Below are 20,590 nucleotides of genomic sequence, written 5' to 3' on the forward strand. Positions count from 1 at the left end.
AACTTTAAATTTGTTTTTGGAGAAGTAATATTATATACACATTTTTCAAATCTTAAATAAAAACATAATTAAGCACTTGTTAAAAGACATTTACAACAAATTCACAAACTTGGTTCATTAAGGGGGAGGTCATTTTCTAGTAAATTCCGTAAAGGTGTGTGTGTTATAAGGCCTAAAAATAGTAGTAGAACGATAAGGTGCTCTACATATTTGTATTCCCTATTGAATAGAACAATAGGGAGCACCTTATCGTTCTACTACTATTTTTAGGCCTTATAACACACACACCTTTACACGGAATTTACGGAATTTACTAGAAAATGACCTCCCCCTTTATCAAACATTTTTATTTTTATCTAATTAAACAAATTCTTTACTCTTAATTCCTTCTTCCTCTTTTATAATTACTTCCACACTCTCAGCCTCTATGTTGATACACCGAGGATCCTCATCAGGAGTTTCTTCTCTTTTTATCTCAAGTTTTACATCAGCTTCAACACAATCAACAAAACTGGTAGAAGCAGATGGTGGAACTGTTAATTCTAAATTAAGAAGATGTCCAGCTGATTTTTTATGTTGTGTCAGTTCTGAGTTTGAGTAATAAGATTTCTAGCATAAATCACATGAGTATGGCTTATCACCTGTGTGGATTCTTTTATGGACAGTTAACTCACTATTTGTATGGAAAGCTTTTTCACATGTATTACATTGGAAAGGCCTTTCTCCTGTATGGATCCTTTCATGTAAAGTAAATGTACTTGGTCGTGTGAAAGCTTTTTCACACAAATAACATTTGAATGGCTTATCGCCTGTATGAATTCTCATGTGCATTGTTAAATCACTGCTTTTTGTAAATGCTTTTTCACATAATTTACATTTAAATGGTGTCCTTTATGTATTCTCATATGTATTTTTAAATAACTCTTTTGAGAGAATTACTTGCAGCAGATATGACAATTGTTCATGGTGGAATAATTCTGGAATTCTGGAATAATATTAACTCTCAATAAAAACAATTTATGTAAAAAGAAAATATACCCCAGATGAGAGTCTAGGGTATTTCAAGAACTTTTCAATATTATGACTTTGTAGAAAAAGTATCAAAACTCTACTCCTTATATCCATATCTTATTTATATATGGTCACTTATTATATATTATTCACAATTAATGTACAAGTATAGTATTTTGATAATACATAACAAATTTCAAACACTTACTCAAATTTATCATTGTACTTGTTAGGTATAAACTAACTTACCTACTTTTTTTTGAACTCAAAATTGAAGATTTTTTCCTCCTTATGTTTCAATTGACTTTAGCTTTGCAATCTTGAGTCTAATTTCATTTTATATTCTGTCTGAAAAACAATATTATTATCAAAATGTGTATTTGAGGGTTGTGACTCAAGGGACTGACTGGAAGATTTCTTCATGGCTCATGCATGCATCAGCTGCATCTACATACCCTTGGTTGGTTAATGAGTACCTATTTTTGATCAATAGGCATGTAAAAAAAACATTGGCCTTAGCTTCTCTGCAAAGATCATAATTTATTAGTGATTTAATTTGGGACACCTGCCATACTCAGAAAGGTGAGGTAATAGTAAGGAGCTGTATGAAAACATATCAAGAACTTATGTGCATAAACATGGAGCTTGAGCTAGCCAAAAGGACCTAATGAAAAACATTATGAAAACTATAGTCTATTAAAGTCTTAGGGTTACCTAGGTAGCTAATAATGATATTAAAATTGAGGTTTGAGAGGTGTCTATACAAATACAGGTACCAAGCTAATAAAACATTGAGAATATGGATGGAGAGGTGTATGAAAAATAAGGGATTTTCCTCATCTCTGCTCTTTATTCCTAAAAGTGTTCTATTCAAAATGGAACACCTGCCATACTCAATAAGTCCAGAGTGATGTAATAATTTAGTGGCTTCCACAAGTAACATCTGTGCTTGCCAATATTACTGTATATCTTAATCCAAACACAAGAGAATTAGGACTAATCATCATATGGAAGTTTTCAAAATATGAGTCTAAAGATTTATAAGACTAATTTGTGGTTGTTTAGGTAGCCATTTTAGAAAAATAATTGCAAGCATAATCACCAGAAAACTGTTATACATTAGTATTTCATAGGTAAAAAAATAATAAAAAAATATAGGCGGCACTAAAGAATTTGTCAAGCTGTTTTGAGGAAAATGTTACATATTTAAAAGATGCATATATCACTTGGTGTTATGAAAACAACATGGTAAAAATTTCAATTAACTTATTTATATGCTCTATAAACACATATGAAATATTAGAAATATTGTGTTTACTAATCTATATCCAATGTAATTATTGCAAATGTCCCTTTTGATAATAAGAACATATTTAAATCTCTTTACTTATTTACTTACCTAGGTATTAAGTATATATGCAAGGGTCATGATTCAGCAAATAAAATCCATATGAAATTAATCAAAATTTGCTCTGCTCTGTAACTAAAGGGAAGTGGGTAAGAAGGAGGGAGGGAGAGGGGAGAAAGAAGTGGGTCAGGTGAAATTTTTACTAAGAATTATTTGTCAGAATTACTGTCCCTGAATATATGTCTTAACAAGATCATATTGTAATAATTAGCAGCAATTTTTTACATTATCAATGGTTTGATACCAGAAAAACATACATTTCTTTTTCTAATATTTTTCTTTCAATTTTACATACAATAAACCCCCCTCTTAATTATTTCGGTAAACTGATGTGAATGTTTCTTTATCTGTAAGTTTTGCTTTATATTAAAAATTAAAATGAATAAGAAATTAAATATTTATAAATTATAATGATAATAATTAAAATTTGTTTTTTAAAATAAACATTTGTGATGTTAAAATAATCTAAAATTAGATATTCCTTCCTGTTATATTTGTCTAACCATATATTATAATTAATTCGTCACAAAAAATAAGCATATAATACAATTAAACATTTGTTTTGTTATTTAAATTGTTTTGAAAAAATGCTCTGTTTATTTACTTCGTACGAATGCCGCACTCTCTATTTATTATTAAATGTCGTCTTTAAAAAATGTTTGGTCGAAATATTCTATGTCATATTTTCCCACAAAACATGATATATTTTTTGACAAATGTTTCTTAATTTCTTAAGACAAATAAATTTCATTTGCTGTGTAAATAGTTTGAATACAATTTTAAAATCAAATTATAAATTATATTTGGATTTATTATTCTTTTATTTTAAAAATGCAATAGGAATTTTTAACATAGTTTTATATGTAATCAAAGACGACATTTAAAAAATGGCATAAAGTGCGGCATTTGAGCATTGTTTATAAACAAATATTTTGAATTACTATTAACTGTTATTGTTCACAAATAAATCAATGAAAATAACATATATGATAAGCAGCAAAAAGATAAAAAATGCTTTTAAAATAAATGAAATTTTAAGTTTTAAAAGTTTTTTTTTTAAATTGGAAACTGATAGTGAAATGGCTTATTAAGTTCAGCAAATACAAATAATATTTAACAATGAATATCATTAAGGGTTAAAAATTACAATCATGTGAAATTATTGGCAATCATGTTAGACAATTCTATAATCTCTTTAAGTCTTTATTATATTTAGTTATGAAACAATTATTTGAATAATTGGGAACAAAGCATAATTTGGTCACAATAGTATGGCAAAGCAACTTTTTAAGTTGGGTGCACAGGATTTTACCAATCTTATATCTCAATCATATATTGTTACATCACCAAATATAAACCTCTCTATATAACAGAAGCTCAAGCCTATGTGTTATACCTATCCATGATACCAGAGAATATAATATAAAAATAGACACCTGATAATTTATCTATAATTCTATGCCTATATTTCAGCAAGATATTCACACAAACCTACCACACCATCACACAAAGATGATACGGCCATACCATGTTGAAAGTACCAGTTCTCGTCTGATATGACCAACAAAACTATAAATACAGAACAACCAAACTTGTATATAAAAAAATTGCTTTTATAAATAATATTTTTGTTGTAAATAAGAAAAAGAAGTAATATATAACGAGATTTTTTATATTATATGTTAGATGTAAATATTGAATTTTTATATAATGTTTGTAATTGTAAATATTGCTGGAAACAAGGAATACCATACTACTATTCACTAAAACCAATGGTTTGAGCAAGGCAGTCAAGAAGCGAGAGTGAACTAGTGTAGTGGTGTTCCATTCCTTATCCTAACAATAAAATTTTATATATCTTGTGATTGGAAGCAATTCCAAAGGTCACTGAGTACTGTACATGTTGCAAAAATAAATAGTTGAAAATTTCCAGAATAGATCCTTTAATTTTATTTATCTCTTTGATATTTTTTACTTTTCTTAAATTCCCCTCTGAGGTTGTTTGAATCATACATTTTAAAAGGTCTTCGTAAAAATAATTAAGAAATCTAAAAAACTGAAGAAATAAGTAAAATCTCTAGATAATCATTTTTTCTTTCTTTTTAACATTAAATAGGCAAAGTACTTAAATAATAAAACTTTTTAAACCCCAAAACTCTTTTTTTAGTCCCCAACAGTTGGCTCCCCGACCGGGAATCGAACCCGGGCCTTCCACGTGACAGGATAAAAATAGACACCTGATAATTTATCTATAATTTATGTATATACAAGGATTTTTACCTCCTACACCTTAAAGAAAGGTGTTGGAATGTATATATTTAGTTTACAAAGGAGAATATAAAAATATTGATAAATCACTGCGATCTTACCAAAGAAAAGTATTTTTATATCCACAATACAACTTAATGAAAGTTGTAGACTATACTATAATGAATAGTATAGTCCTCCTTATCAAACAATTTGTTAAATAACAACAGAAAAAAAACATCCTGTTACTTGTCGTTTAATTTGCAAAATGTTTTAAATAATACATTTAGTTTTATTTTATTTTCAAGATTATCTTTCATTATTTAAAACATAATTCGTAATGGAAATTTTAGAATTCAAAATCGTAAATTTGTTAAACTTCCATTAAATAGATATATTTCATCATTCATTTAGTAAAAAATCAAATTATAGTTCATAAATAAATTATTTTAAGACGTGAAACATGTTCTATAAAATGTAAGTTAGACTCATAGCGCTTTATAAGTGTATGCTTCGCTTAATGACGTCACCCTTTTCTTTTGCTTTTCCATTATTAGAATGATTAAAATTTTTAGCGTATCTAAAATTTGTTTCCATTCATTAAATTGTACAATTAAATGTTCACAACCATTTTCACTCAATTCTTGGAGGGAGCGGACAATGACAAACTAATTAATAATCTTATCTCCATAGATAAAATATGTTTTATTCTTTACATGGTAAAATCATATTCATTTAGTCTTGTTATTTCCCACCATTTGTTCTGAACGCATATAGTTAGAGTTCAACATAAACTTTTAAAAATAGCACAAATAGAAAATAAAGATTTCCCCATGTATGGATAAATATAATTTTATGTATATTACTTTTGATGTAAAAAGAAACCCAATTCTTTAACACTGTACAGTCGCTCTATAACGAAAGTAAGGCTGTCTGACTATATAAAGAACCTTATTTTACTTAAACAAAAACTTTAGAACCACAGTTTACCTTTTGAAATATTGTCATTTTTAAATTTCTCTAATTAAGTTTTTAACCCCTTCCTTTACTTTTCTTTATCATTTTTTTCTTGACCTAGTTCTTTAATTGCCCTATAACTGTTTTCACAAATATTTCCAGAAAGACATTTATATAAATTTGCTTGTCTCTCTTTAATTTTATTAAAAATTAATTTAATCGCTGTGCTACTTGTGGACATTGTTGTCCATGCTAGTCTGACAGAAAGAATTTATTAAAGATAATGTTCAATATCTTTCAAATTACAAAAATCATTTCTGATATACATTTCAAGCAAAAAAAAAAAATTAATAAAAACCTCTTATGTAAAAATTTTTCTAAATTCGATTTTTGTGTTTATTTGTAAAAGCTCTTCTTACCCCAGGAAAACCTAAAAAAGAATCTAATTTTTTTTGAGGGGGGAGAAAGGGAGAAATCGATTTAAATTACTTTTCAAAATAAATTTTAAATGCCTCTACAATAAACCAAACATCACGCTTATAAAAATCTACTGGATATTGGCCGTACTGAAAATCATTCATCGTATTGTATTGGAGATGATTTACTGCGGATGTTGGAGCAGAAAATTGTAATATTGGTACCAGTTTTGTTGGCCCGAGCTAGCAGAGCCGGAATTGATCTTATAGTTTGTTGTTTTACTGTCAGCGGATAGCTGTCTGTAATACGATACGATAAATAAACATTTTACATGCGATTTTTGACATTTGCTGAAACATGCAATCAATTGATTGTACTTTTCAGAGAAGCTTTATAAATGTATTTGGTTGCTTTTTGGGCTATTAAATTTAAAGCAATGCTTTATACAATTCATGTTCGCCTGTCCGACCTTATCTCTTGTACTGCCATGTTAAGCAACAAAATTATTTCTCATTCTTTATAAAATGTAGGACAGACCTGCATTTAAGGGGGGGGGGAGGGTGGTGTAAAACAGGATATTTTAAAAGCTAATAAATGTTCTAATTAAAAAAGTTTAACCAACTTCAATACATTCTCAATCTCAGAAGTTTATTTAGTTAGGTACCTACGCCCTTTTTGTATATATATGCATACAGCAAATATCATATATATATTATCTGTAGCTGGGTAGTCTGAATAAGTACATTATAACTTTTCTTTTAGGGTAAAATATTGTTAGGGGAGTGTGCCTTCTTTTTAGTTTAGGGAAGTGTGGATGTAGTTGTAAGATGACAACATTCTCTGGTTTTCTCCTCTAACCAATTAAAGATATGTCAGCCATTTGGCCATTTAGCCTCAAATATTTTACTGAATAATGACTTTTTGAGAATAGGTACCTAGGTAATATTTTTTTTGTTAAAATACATGGAGTACAGCTAATCCAATTTTATGTCTTCTTAATCCTATAATAAACAGTAATATCTTGAAAATTAATGTTCAAAATTATTATACTTTTCAGTGAAGCTGTAAAAATCTCAAGGAGTGTAGGCTATTTATCTAATAGTATAAAAAAGTTGCAATTTACATTCATAACCACAGGTTTATCTCTACTTTTACCAGCCAGCTTCTAAAATTAGTTTCTATAATTGCAATAGTAAATATTCAAATATTGACTTGTTTGAAACATTACAAGTGTTAAGTACTATTAGGGAAATTCTTATGAAAACAAAAGTTTAGCCCAGATGATTGAAAATTGTCTAATTTGGCGAATAAAGGCAAAAAAAATAGGCTGGAAACGGCGGTTTTTGGCGGGAGCGGCTTTTGATGATTGTAGGCATTAAATTATTATAAAAAAGCAGATCCATACAGATGTGTAGCTATTCCAATGTTATTTATGTTTGACATCTCCTAAAAATAGGAAGCTAATCTTTAATCCAAAGTAGAACACTGTCTGTCCACCTGTCAGTCAAAAGCTTAAGATCTAATCTATGCCAAAAAATGTCCTCGTTATTTTTGATGATCTATCTCTTGTTCATATAATATCTTGGGATATAATTATTCATTTATGGTAAAGATTGTGTTAGTAAATATCTCATTTAATTTATTTTCAGACTAAATGTAAAATGAAATAAGACTATATATAAAGATTATAAAACTAAAGTCAGTAGAAACATAAAGATAAAGAAAAGACAAGTAAATTGAGTTTATCAAATTAAAGTAAGTTAGCTTTTTTATATATAAAAACAAGTTTGAAAACATCCATAAAAGCAATGTAATTTAATATCAGATTGTTGGACATACAAAAATTTCTTGAATAGATGAAAAAGTTTTAAGAATAAAGTTACATTTTTAGTACTTGATAATGGAGATGCTTTGCTTACAACAATCTACATCGTTGTCCTAGGAATTATCATTAAAAAATCATATGAGTAAAAAATCAACATATTTTAATTTTTTTATGTACAGAAATACTGGTAACAATTATAGAGTTGCTATGCTAGTTAAGATTTTGATATAAGGAGAAAGTTTTCATAAAATACTATTTCCTTCGTGTTGAAGGGCCTTCAGACATGATCTTAAATAAATCTTAAATTAATAAAAATGAAATGTTTTAATACTGATGATAAATAATTGGAATTATTATCTTTAAATGTAAACTGGTATTACTATAAATATTATTTATTCCAGGTGCAAGATCAATTAATAATCCATCATGAACAAGTGTCATATCTGCTGCAAGGAATTCTCTACAAACGGTAGTTTAATAAGACACATGAGAATTCATACAGGAGAGAAGCCATTTAAATGTGATCTTTGTGAAAAGACATTTTCAGAAAGTGGTAACTTAACTAAGCATGAAAAAATTAATACAGGAGAGAAGCCATACTCGTGTGAAATATGTGAAAAAGCTTTCCGTACAAAGTATGATTTGAATCATCATTTTACTGAGCATGGTGAGCCATTAACTCTACACAAGTGTAATATCTGCTGCAAGGAATTCTCTACAAAGAGTAGTTTAACAAGACACCTGAGAATTCATACAGGAGAGAAGCCATTCAAATGTGATTTTTGTGAAAATGCATTTACACTACAACAACATTTGGTAAGTCATATGAGGATTCATACAGGTGATAAGCCATTCAAATGTAATTTGTGTGAAAAAGCTTTCTCACGATCAAGTTTATTAACTTTACATAAAAGGATCCACACCAGTGAGAAGCCATACTCTTGTGACTTATGTCAGAAATCTTTTTACTCCAGTTCAAACCTGACAACGCATAATAAATCCGCTGGACATCTCAAGAACTTAGAATCTACTAAGAATACAGTTCCAACTTCTGCTTCTACCAGTTTTGCTGATTGTGGTAAAGCTAATATCAAACTAGAGAAGAAAGATGAAGAAACTCTTGATGAGGATCCTATATCTATAAAGATAGAGGCTGAGAGTGTGGAAGTAATTATAAAAGAGGAAATAAAGGAGGAAGAAGGAATTGAGAGTGAAGAATCTATTTAAGTAGATAAACATAAGAATGTTTGATAAATGAATGAACCTAGTTTGCGAATTTGTTGTAAATGTCTGTTAGCAAGTGCTTTGTTTTATATTTATGTTTTTATTTAAGATTTGATGTAATGTGTAAATGATATTACTTCTCTAAAATCAATTCTGAAGAAAAAAATCATAATTCTTTGAAAAAATGTTATTCGTAAAAATTTGTAAATAGGTAGTATCTTATATATTTTGTTTGCTTTATTGTTTAAACATAAATATGTGTCGTCCTAACCCTTCAGGTCTATCTTGTATATACCCAATTAACCTTAACCTAAGTTTGAGGAATACTAATTGATATAATATTGTAAATATTAATTGCATTTCCACTAAATCATTTAGTTACCGTTTCTGTTTATACATTTTATTATTGAGCAAGGTATTTCTACCATTTCTAATTTTTATTATATTTATTTTCAGACTGTATAAAAAATGAATTGAGACTCAATGATTATAAATAGAAAGAACAAACGAATTATTTGAGTTTACAAAGTAAAGTAAGTCAGCTTATATATAATACAAATATTATGTAGCAGAATCTTTAAAATCTTAATATTTAAGATAAAGTATGTATCATAAAAGTGAATTAGTTTGCTGTAACAAAAATATCATGAAAAAAGCAGTTGGGGTTTGGGATGATTGTTTTCTATAGTATGTATTTAAAATTAAAGCTAAAGATAGCGGACACACCCTACATATAGAGTAGCTATTAAAAATGATGTTGCTTTAATTTTTATTTTCAACTCTACACAAGTATTACATTAAATATTATTTATTCCAGGTGCAAGAACAACTAAGAATCCATCATGAACAAGTGTCATATCTGCTGCAAGGAATTCTCTATAAAGAGAGACTTAACAAGACATATGAGAATTCATACAGGAGAGAAGCCATTTAAATGCGATTCCTGTGAAAAAGCTTTCTCACAACAAGGTACATTAACTGTCCATAAGAGGATCCATACAGGAGAGAAGCCATTCTCTTGTAATACATGTGAGAAAGCTTTCCGCTCAAATGGTGAGTTAATTGTTCATAAGAAGATTCATACAGGCGAGAAGCCATATTCTTGTGATACATGTGAAAAGGCTTTTTCACAACAAAGTGCATTACATATACATACGCGGATTCATACAGGAGAGAAGCCTTACTCTTGTGGAACATGTAAAAAGACTTTCAAGCAACAAAGTGAATTAACTACACACAAAAAGATCCATACAGGAGAGAAACCATTCAAATGTGATTTATGTGATAAGGCTTTCTTACAACAAATCCATTTAACTCATCATAAGAGGATCCATACAGGAGAGAAGCCATACTCTTGTGTTACATGTGGAAATACTTTTTCACGAAAAAGTGCATTATATATACATAAGCGGATTCATACAGGTGAGAAGCCATACTCTTGTGAATTATGCCAGAAATATTTTTACTCTAGTTCAACCTCGAAAAATCATACAATTTCAGCTGAACATCTCAAGAAAATAGAATATACAAAGAATACAGTTCCACCTTCTACTAGTTTTGTTGATTGTGGTGAAGCTGATGTTAAACTAGAAATAAAAGTAGAAGAAACTCTTGATGAAGAAGATCCTCTCTCTATCAACATGGAGGCTGAGAATGTTGCAGAAACTATAAAACAGGAAATAGAAGAAGAAGAAATCAAGCATAAAGATTATCTATAATACAAAGTAGAACGATGTCTGTCCGTCCGTCTGTCTGTCCGTCCGTCCCTTAAGATCTCGGTAACCACTGAACCGATCGGATTCTACTCTTGAGGGTATATACCTATTGGTCCTGTGGTGGTTTTAAGCTATTTTCTTGGGGGGTGGGACACCCCCAACCCCCCCAAAAACAAAAAAATCTCCCCCATTTTTTTTTTTTTTTTTTTTTTTTTGTAGAAGAATTCTTTTATAGAAATATTCTTTTGTAGAAGAATTCTTTTGTAGAAGATTTCTTTTGTAGAAAATTTCTTTTGTAGAAGATTTCTTTAGTTCTTCTTATTTTTTTTTTGAATTTTTTTTGTTGTCATCTCTTGGGGCAAAGCCCCTAGAGGCTAGGGGCGAAGCCGCTAGTATTAATATAATAGAACATAAAATTTAAATATTATGGAATACCAAATTTTGTAAATATTTTATTATTTTTAATGAAAAAAGGGGGGAAGGAGTTTTGCCACTTTTGCTTAACCCATACTTTTTTAAGCTTGATATTAATATTACACTATATTTTAGGTTATTTAAAATAAATTACTTTTATGTTATATTGTCTAACATTATAACCTTTCCAAAAATCTCGGAGTAAGTGAAAGTGGCAAAACTCCACTCCCCCCCCCTCCCCCTCCCGAACATTACTTTATCTTTATGAAATCTGTATATACAGCATGACCCTCGAAAAAGTATTTTTAAGCATCTGCAGCCCTTATTTCTCAATGAATTATTAAAAAATGCATATGTCCATAGTATTCCACGTAAGTAGATATAAAAATATTTTTTTTACCTCCATTAACACCGGAGATTTTTAGAGCTAAAGTTTTGAAAAAGTGACTGAGAAAAAGAATTTTTTTTGTTTCTCTTATTTTTTGGATGGTTATATTATTTTTTTCTGGCAACTGAATAATGAGACACAAAGAAAAACAAGTTAACTAATTATTTCTTTTTTATTCCACCAAAAAATATGAATTTTTAATGGCAAAAAATACTACTGAATGAATTGATTATTTGCAAATTTTAGGTTATTTATTAACCCTTATTTATAGAAAAGGATTAATTATGACAGTTGCTCCGCCTACTTTTCTGACATCTCAATTATTTAATAGGGGGTAAACTAAGCTTTTTAGACTAAAAAATCATTACGTTTATTTTTATTTTCTTTATAACTTTTTTGTTATTAAAGTTAGGATTGTGAAACAAAAACAATTTTCCTGCTATATTCATAGAGATTTATTTGGTTTTTTAATCTTAAACAATTTTGCTTAATAAGTAAGTTTTTCAAAATATCATTAAACTAAAAAGACTCAAAAAATATGTGTAAAAAATGCTTTTTACTCAAAAACTAAATTTTTTATTTAATTTTTGTATAAAGTTTCTGCTAGTAACAAAAATAAAAGGATTTCTAGCTTAATTTTGCTAAAAAAGTCGTTTCATGTTAAAAGTTACTTTTTCCTCAGTCACTTTTTCAAAACTTTAGCACTAAAAATCTCTGGTGTTGATGGAGGTAAAAAAAAATATTTTTATATCTACTTACGTGGAATACTATACAGAACAAGGACATATGCATTTTTTAATAATTCATTGAGAAATAAGGGCTGCAGATGCTTACAAATACTTTTTCGAGGGTCATGCTGTATTATTTTTCTACTTTTGCTGCTTAATTAAGATTATTTATTTAAAATAATTTTTTTCTGTTTGGAAATGAAAACTTTTGATTTTTTTCAGATAATGGATAACAATGAAATGAAAGTAGAATTCTTGCAGCCTTTATTTGAATAAAGAGCTAAGGTAAATGTGATTACTTTCATTAGTTGTGCCAGAATTATTTTTCAAAATTTCTCGCAGAATCAGACAATTTGGAAGCATTTGAGATAATTTTTTTCTAGATATTCCCTTGCCAATTAACCCCTATGAGACAAGCTTGATGTTGATTTTATTAGTGGTGAGCTACTCACTTCAATTTAAGATATTTGAACAAAATATATTTTTTTCAGTGCAGCTATCTTTATAAGCAACAGTGCTTCTCTCTTAGTAGGCAATGAGTCCATACAGGGGTTAGTTAGAATAGATTAGGTTCAGAAGTAAGTTAGTTTTTAACATGTGTACTAGGATAATTTTGTCCATAACAGTAAATAAAACAGCACACCATATCTGGAATACTTTTACTTATTTATTGATGGACTCACCCAACATATAGAGAAGCTATACTAGTTTTCATAGTGACAGACGTACAAGAAATCATGATTATAAAGTAACTAAAATTATTATTTTTCATTCAACACAAGTATTACATTAAATATTATTTATTTCAGGTGCAAGAACAATTAAGAATCCATCATGAACAAGTGTCATATCTGCAGCAAGGAATTCTCTAGAAAGAGTGTTCTGATAAGACATATAAAAATTCATACAGGTGATAAACCATTCAAATGTGATACATGTGATAAGGCTGTCCGAACAAGTTATGAGTTAACTGTCCATAATAATTTGGTTTATTTACTATGATATACGTAAATGAAAGTATTCTGATTTCATTACATTAAGGAGATTAATTTTACCTGTTCTAATCCGTATTTAAAAAAAGGTTCAATTCTAAAAAAGTTATAATCCTAATCAATCAAATTTGATTTTAGTTCTTTGTAATATAGAAAATCAATTTTTCTGAATATTTTTTTTATTTCAGGTGCAAGAACAAAAAAATCCACAATGGACAAGTGTGGTCTTTGCAAGAAGAAAATCCCTATCAAGGAAAACTCGACATTACATATGAGAACTTTTGAAGGAGAAAAACTGTTCATTTGTGATTTATGTGAAAAGACTTTCTCACAGATAGATCACTTGAAAATTCTAAACACAGATGAGAAAATATTCAAATGTGGAATATGTAAAGAAACTTTCCATACAAATTGTGAGATGACTCTCCATAATTCGATTCATACAGGAGTAAAGCCATATTCTTGTGATACATGCGAAAAGTCTTTCAAATCTAAAAGTAATTTAAATAACCATAAGAGGATCCATACAGGAGATTACTCTTGTGATACATGTGAAAAAGTGTTCCGTACAACAAGAGAGTTAACTGTCCATGAGAGGTTCCATACAGGAGAGAAACTATAGGGTAGTGCGGGGTTATTCCGGTCAATTTTTTGCTTCAACTTAAAAAAAAACATACTTCCCAAAAACTTTTTCCGGTTTTTAAGAGTGCAAATGAACGATATGGCAATAACGAAGAAGCCTGTCTTGGTCCCATTAAGATCTCGCAACTAGAAGTCGGTCAAAAATCGGTTTTAAGGGCGGCGGTTGGCCTATACCGGAATAACCCCACCGGTGGGGCTATTTCGGTCAGTTGACTTTGGGGGGGTGGAACACCCCCTTAAAATATTTTTTTTTTAACATTTTAAACTATGAGTAGAAAGCTGAGGTCATTTCTAACGGTACTAGTCGCATGCAGATCAGAAAATTTTTTGACCACATTTTGCCCATTTTAAAAAAGTCGGTAAAATCGCAAAAAAAAACATCAATTTTTTTCATGCAAACTTTTTAAAAAAAATCATACTTTTTATTATATGATTAGGTTTTTTTTAAGCTTTATACATAAATTAGAGGCAATTTCTGATTCGCAGGTCTTGGAATTTATTGAAAAAAGTGATTTTTTCCCAAAAAATTTTTAACTTTAAAAATCCTGCCAGTTTTGACAGCAGTTTTTGATACATTTTTTCTCGTCTCAAATTGGCTAGGAATGACCTACAAAGATGGTTAAGGTGTCTAAAGATGCAGAATTACATGCCTGACAATTAACTCCAAATGATATGGGGTCTAACTCTAATATTTCAACACATTTTATGCAACAGGAATTTTGAAATTACAAAATCTTGAATATGTACTCTAAATCTTGGAGATAGAACCCATATCCTGGGGAGTTTTTGTTAGGACATGCAAAGAGCTTTCTATAGACACCTTAAACACCTTTCTAGCTTAATCCTAGCCGATTTGACATAAAAAATCCAAACTGCGCAAAAATCGCGAACACCCTCTTATACAAAAAAGATGCAAGGGTTTCATATGGAATTTTAAATCTTCTAGCGGTCTTTCTAATAGACATACCCCTTCTTACATGAGCCAATGCAGCTGATACATCTTCAGGCAAATATTTAAGGAGTTCCTTTGGGTGATATACTCTTCCCATTACTATAAAAATGTGTCTGAAAAATTTTTAATGTCTTTACAAATTGAAAAGCTTAGGCAACAAAACATGACATAATACAAGCAGTAAAATGACTAGTAATGTACATCACACAACAGGCAAGGCAATGATTAAAGCTTAGGTCATGCATTTGGGTTGTTCATGCTTCAGATCACCTAAAAAAAAATTAGGGTATTATACATTTATAAATACAGTAATAAAAAAAAGTAAAAAAAAGTGACCGGAATAGACACTTTTTTTGAGATGAAAAAAAAATTATGAAAAAATCAAGTTAGAACAACGCCTCCAATTGCAAACGATAAATGAATGCCATATCTTTCATTTTACAAAAACCCGGGGGTCAATAGGACTTACCATTTTTTCACAATTTTAGATTCGCCAATGTCTTATCGCTTTAGATGCCAATTTTTTGTCAGGCTTATAAAAGCTTGGCTTTTATAGATGTCGTGACCAATGTTTTTCTTGTATAAAAATTATTTTCAGTTCTATGTATTTATTTATATACTAACTCATATACGTCCTGGGATTAGGATAAAGGGGTGCTGACCCCAAACTTTAAAATCCCTCATTTTACTCCCATGCTTCATATATTACATTCTTACTCTGCCCATTCATCAGTGATTTAGAACAATTAAGTCGCTAAGTATTATAAGAAATAATTATAAAAACTAAATCTGGGGAGAGGGGGGGGGGGAAGGTTGGGTTATATAACCAAAAGATAGGGGGGGGGGGGTAATAAAATCGTAACAACCTCTGTTCTTTGCTTTTATAAATGTTAACATCCTTGTTTATTAATTTCTTTCTACAATTTTTAAAAGCGAAGCTTTTTTACATTTTTCTGTATGTCTACATATACATATATAACACTGTGACTGAAGATTGCTTAATGCATGAAACATGATGTTTTACAAATAAACTTTTGTTCATTCTATGTGGACTATAACACTGTGACTAGCTCTTATCGTAAATTTATGCATGTCAGAATTGTTCTGATAATTCCTTTAACAATAAGTTAAGAATCTTTTGTCATTGTAAAAATATTTAGCTTTATTGGCAACAACTTGGATATGACTTTTATAATTTTCTTGCTTGCTTGAATGCCTTTTTTTTCTTGCTTTGCTTCTTTGGAATTATCATCTTTTTAGTTTTTCCTGAATGTTGTGTTTTTTTGAAAATACTGAAAAAACTATAATTTATGTTTCTATTAATTAAAATATTATAATTATATCAGGAGATTGCAGAGGATATACCAGCATGAATACCTGTGATATTTGCAACAAGAATTTTACACGGAGAGATAACTTGGTTGTTCATATGAGGGTTCATACAGGTGAGAAACCCTACTCATGTGATCAATGTGAAAAGACATTTGTACTGAAAGATAAGTTGATCCTTCATGAAAGAATCCATTCAGGTGAGACACCATACTCATGTGACCAATGTGGGAAGACATTTTTTCGGAATGGTGATTTGACTAAACACAAACGGATCCATACAGGTGAAAAGCCATACTCATGTGGTCAATGTGAAAAGACATTCAGGCAAAGTGGTGAATTGACTAGACATAAAAGAGTCCATACAGGTGAGAAGCCTTTTTCATGTGATCAATGTAAAAAGACATATTACTGGTAGTAATTTGACTCAACACAAAAGAATTCATACTGGTGAGATGCCATACTCATGTGATCAATGTGGAAAGTCTTTCTCTGATAAAAGTACTATGACTAGACACAAAAGGATCCATACTGGTGAGAAGCCATACTCATGTAAACTTTGTGACAAACATCATATCTCTAGTTCAGCCCTAGCATATCATAATAAATCCATTGGACATTTAGAAATGATGAAAACTTGTAATAATACAGATCAACCTTCTGTATCTATTAGTTTAATTAAATGTGAAGAAGTTTATATCAAGGAAGAAATTAAAGAAGAAGAAATATTTGAAGAGGATCCTCTCTCTATCCAGATGAGAGCTGACAATATTGAAGAAAATATGAAACAAGAAATAGAAGATCATCTTTCTTGTGAACAGAATTATGATGAAGATAGAATTGATGATATTGATATTGCTCATCATAAAATATAAATATAAAGATTTAATTGTCATAGGATACAAATGTTTATTTAAAGAGACAGGATTAATGCCAATTGCTCAGTTTAAATAAAAATCTAAATATCATTTTAATTGTTAAAAAGCCATTTACATTACAATCATTAATTTATTGGTTTCTGTGTGAATAGAATATTTAAATATATTATTTTCAGATAAATTTTTAAAAATGCACCAAGTATAGATAGCAATGTTACAAAGAAAACAAGTTTCCTACCAATATTGTTTCTAAATGCACAGGTTATTTATTTTTATACCCACTAAAAGCTCCACCTTATTCTCTTGGGGCTTCACCTTAATAGGATTTAAATTGTTGGTTCTAGAAAGGGGGAGGTATCTTTCGCAGAATTCCGTAAGGATGTTAGTTTTAAGACTTTAAAAAAGGAGAAGAACTCTATAATTCGGTAAAGTAGTTGCTTTAATTGGGTATAACGTAGATTTGTGAAAAAAACGGCGACTGAACCGCCGCTCCCGCCAAAAAACTGCCGATTTTTTTCTCGTTTTCTCCCCAAACTAGCAAATTATGAATCATTTGAGACAAACTTTTATTCTATAAAATTTACACTATATTTTCTCCGGAAACTACTTTTTTTTGTAGAGTTGGGACCTATTTTTGATACTAAAAAAAGTGTCCAGAGCCAAGAAAAGGTCAACATTATTAGAAAATAATAAGTTTGTCTTAAATGATGCAAATTTATGTAAGGGGGGGGGGGGGGAAGTTTTGACACTTTCACTTACTCCGTGATTATTGGGCTAGGTATTAAAGTTAGACTATAGGTTATTTGGGATAAAAGTTTACTTTTGGTTAGTACTTCACGGATTTTTAATCATTTTTTGGATAACCCCACCCCCTAGCCCCCCGGGGCTCAAAATCCCCCTAAAAATGAACCTAACCTTAATTTTCTCAGGAACCATTTGACCAACAGAGATGATTTCTTAAACTTAAGTTTTTATGCTTACAAACTAACTTCTGATTTAGAAGTCACCCCCCTGCCACCAACCCCTAGCCCTCCGGGGCTCAAAAAAACCCTAAAAATGAACCTAACCTTAATTTTCTCAGGAACCATTTGACCAACAGAGATGATTTCTTAAACTTAAGCTTTATGCTTATAAACTAACTTCTAGTTTAGAAGTCACCCCCCTGCCGCCAACCCCTAGCCCTCCGGGGCTCAAAAAACCCTAAAAATGAACCTAACCTTAATTTTCTCAGGAATCATTTGACCAACAGAGATGATTTTTTAAACTTAAGCTTTTATGCTTATAAACTAAGTTTAAGTTTAGAAATAGCCCCCCTGCCGCCAACCCCTTGCCCCCCGGGGCTCAAAAAAAAAAAAAAAAAAAATGAACCACTCTGGAGACAGGTAAAAATTAAAATTTCTTATTTGAAGAGTTAGAGGTACACTTATTAAACCAAATATGCTTCTTTTTGGATGTTATTGACATATCTGCTGAACCTGGAGGCCAATTCTAATTTTTTCAGCAGATATGTCAATAACATCCAAAAAGATGCATATTTGGTTTAATAAGTTTACCTCTAATTCTTCAAAAAAGAAATTTTAATTTTTACCTGTCTCCAGAGTGGACCTGGATGCCTGCAGCACCTGAACCTGGAGGCCGATTCTAATTTTTTCAGCAGATATGTCAATAACATCCAAAAAGATGCATATTTGGTTTAATAAGTGTACCTCTAAACCATCAAATAAGAAATTTAAACTTTTACCTGTCTCCTGAGTGGACCTGGAGGCCTGCAGCACCTGAACCTGGAGGCCGATTCTATTTTTTTCAGGAGATATGTCAATAACATCCAAAAATAAGCATATTTGGTCTAATAAGTGTACCTCTAACTCTACAAATAAGAAATTTAAATCAAGGTTAGGTTCATTTTTAGGGTTTTTTAGAGCCCCGGGGGGCTAGGGGTTGGTGGCAGGGGGCTGACTTGTAAACTAGAAGTTAGTTTATAGGCATAAAAGCTTAAGCTTAAGAAATCATCTCTGTTGGTCAAATGGTTCCTGAGAAAATTAAGGTTAGGTTCATTTTTAGGGGTTTTTTTGAGCCCCGGAGGGCTAGGGGTTGGCGGCAGTGGGGTGACTTCTAAACTAGAAGTTAGTTTATAAGCATAAAAGCTTAAGTTAAAGAAATCATCTCTGTTGGTCAAATGGTTGCTGAGAAAATTAAGGTTAGGTTCATTTTTAGAGTTTTTTTGAGCCCCGGAGGGCTAGGGGTTGGTGGCAGGGGGCTGACTTCTAAACTAGAAGTTAGTTTATAAGCATAAAAGCTTAAGTTTAAGAAATCATCTCTGTTGGTCAAATGGTTCCTGGGAAAATTAGGGTTAGGTTCATTTTTAGGGTTTTTTGAGCCCCGGAGGGCTAAGGGTTGGTGGCAGGGGGGTGACTTCTAAATCAGAAGTTAGTTTATAAGCATAAAAGCTTAAGTTTAATAAATCATCTCTTTTGGTCAAATGGTTCCTGAGAAAATTAAGGTTAGGTTCATTCTAGGGTTTTTTTGAGCCCCGGAGGGCTAGGGGTTGGTGGCAGGGGGGTGACTTCTAAACTAGAAGTTAGTTTATAAGCATAAAAGCTTAAGTTTAAAAAATCATCTCTGTTGGTCAAATGGTTCCTGAGAAAATTAAGGTTAGGTTCATTTTTAGGGTTTTTTGAGCCCCGGAGGGCTAGGGGTTGGCGGCAGGGGGGTGACTTCTAAACTAGAAGTTAGTTTATAAGCATAAAAGCTTAAGTTTAAGAAATCATCTCTGTTGGTCAAATGGTTCCTGAGAAAATTAAGGATGAGTTAACTTCCCATAAGAGAAACCATACAGCAGAGAAGCCTTACACTTGTGATACATGTAAAAAGGCTTTCTCGCGACAAGATGCATTAGCTAAACATAAGAGGATCCATACAGGAGAAAAACCATACTCTTGTGACACATGTGATAAGGCTTTCTCACGCCAAAGCAACTTAATTGTACATAAGAGGATCCACACTAGTGAGAAGCCATACTCTTGTGAATTATGTCAGAAATCTTTTTACACCAAATCAAACCTGACAACACATTATGAATCAGCAAAACATCTCAAAAAGATAGAATCTTCTAACAATAAAGTTCCACAATCTGCTTCTACCAGTTATGTTGATTGTGTTGAATCTGATATAAAACTAGAGATAAAAGAAGAAGAAAATCTTGATGAGGATCCTATATCTATAAAGATAGAGGCTGAGAGTTTGGAAGTAATTATAAAAGAGGAAATAAAGGAGGAAGAAGGAATTGAGAGTGAAGAATTTGTTTAAGTAGATAAACATAAAAATGTTTGATAAATGAATGAACCTAGTTTGCGAATTTGTTGTAAATGTCTTTTAACAAGTGCTTAATTATATTTGTATAAAGATTTGAAAATAGGTGTAAATAATGATAAAATCAGAATCCTTCAGAATCAGGTAGGTAGTA

The 20,590-nt window shown here is 30.6% G+C and overlaps 2 protein-coding genes across 2 annotated transcripts; both read left to right on the plus strand.

The window, feature by feature from the left end:
- Positions 1-7,672: 7,672 nt before the first annotated feature.
- LOC145325744 (uncharacterized) lies at positions 7,673-9,494 on the plus strand. The gene is made up of 2 exons (XM_080168685.1): positions 7,673-7,795; positions 8,267-9,494. Exon 2 carries the CDS (start codon positions 8,292-8,294, stop codon positions 9,090-9,092), a length of 801 nt encoding a protein of 266 aa, XP_080024811.1. The 5' UTR covers positions 7,673-7,795; positions 8,267-8,291; the 3' UTR covers positions 9,093-9,494.
- Positions 9,495-12,554: 3,060 nt separating this feature from the next.
- LOC145325548 (uncharacterized) lies at positions 12,555-20,590 on the plus strand. Its single transcript, XM_080168526.1, has 4 exons — positions 12,555-12,619; positions 13,144-13,244; positions 13,515-13,942; positions 19,903-20,590. Exons 2-4 carry the CDS (start codon positions 13,169-13,171, stop codon positions 20,431-20,433), a joined length of 1,035 nt encoding a protein of 344 aa, XP_080024652.1. The 5' UTR covers positions 12,555-12,619; positions 13,144-13,168; the 3' UTR covers positions 20,434-20,590.

This window comes from Acartia tonsa, chromosome 8 (genome assembly GCF_053477335.1).
Source record: "Acartia tonsa isolate MP-2025a chromosome 8, ASM5347733v1, whole genome shotgun sequence".
NCBI lineage: Eukaryota > Metazoa > Arthropoda > Copepoda > Calanoida > Acartiidae > Acartia > Acartia tonsa.

Excerpts from the sequence above, each read along its gene's own strand:
- LOC145325548 (XM_080168526.1), top strand. The coding sequence starts at position 13,169 with ATGAACAAGTGTCATATCTGCAGCAAGGAATTCTCTAGAAAGAGTGTT. Across the intron at positions 13,245-13,514 it reads ACATATAAAAATTCATACAG|GTGCAAGAACAAAAAAATCC; the intron begins GTGATAAACCAT and ends TTTTTATTTCAG. Across the intron at positions 13,943-19,902 it reads GGTTCCATACAGGAGAGAAA|GGTCAAATGGTTCCTGAGAA; the intron begins CTATAGGGTAGT and ends ATCATCTCTGTT.
- LOC145325744 (XM_080168685.1), top strand. The coding sequence starts at position 8,292 with ATGAACAAGTGTCATATCTGCTGCAAGGAATTCTCTACAAACGGTAGT.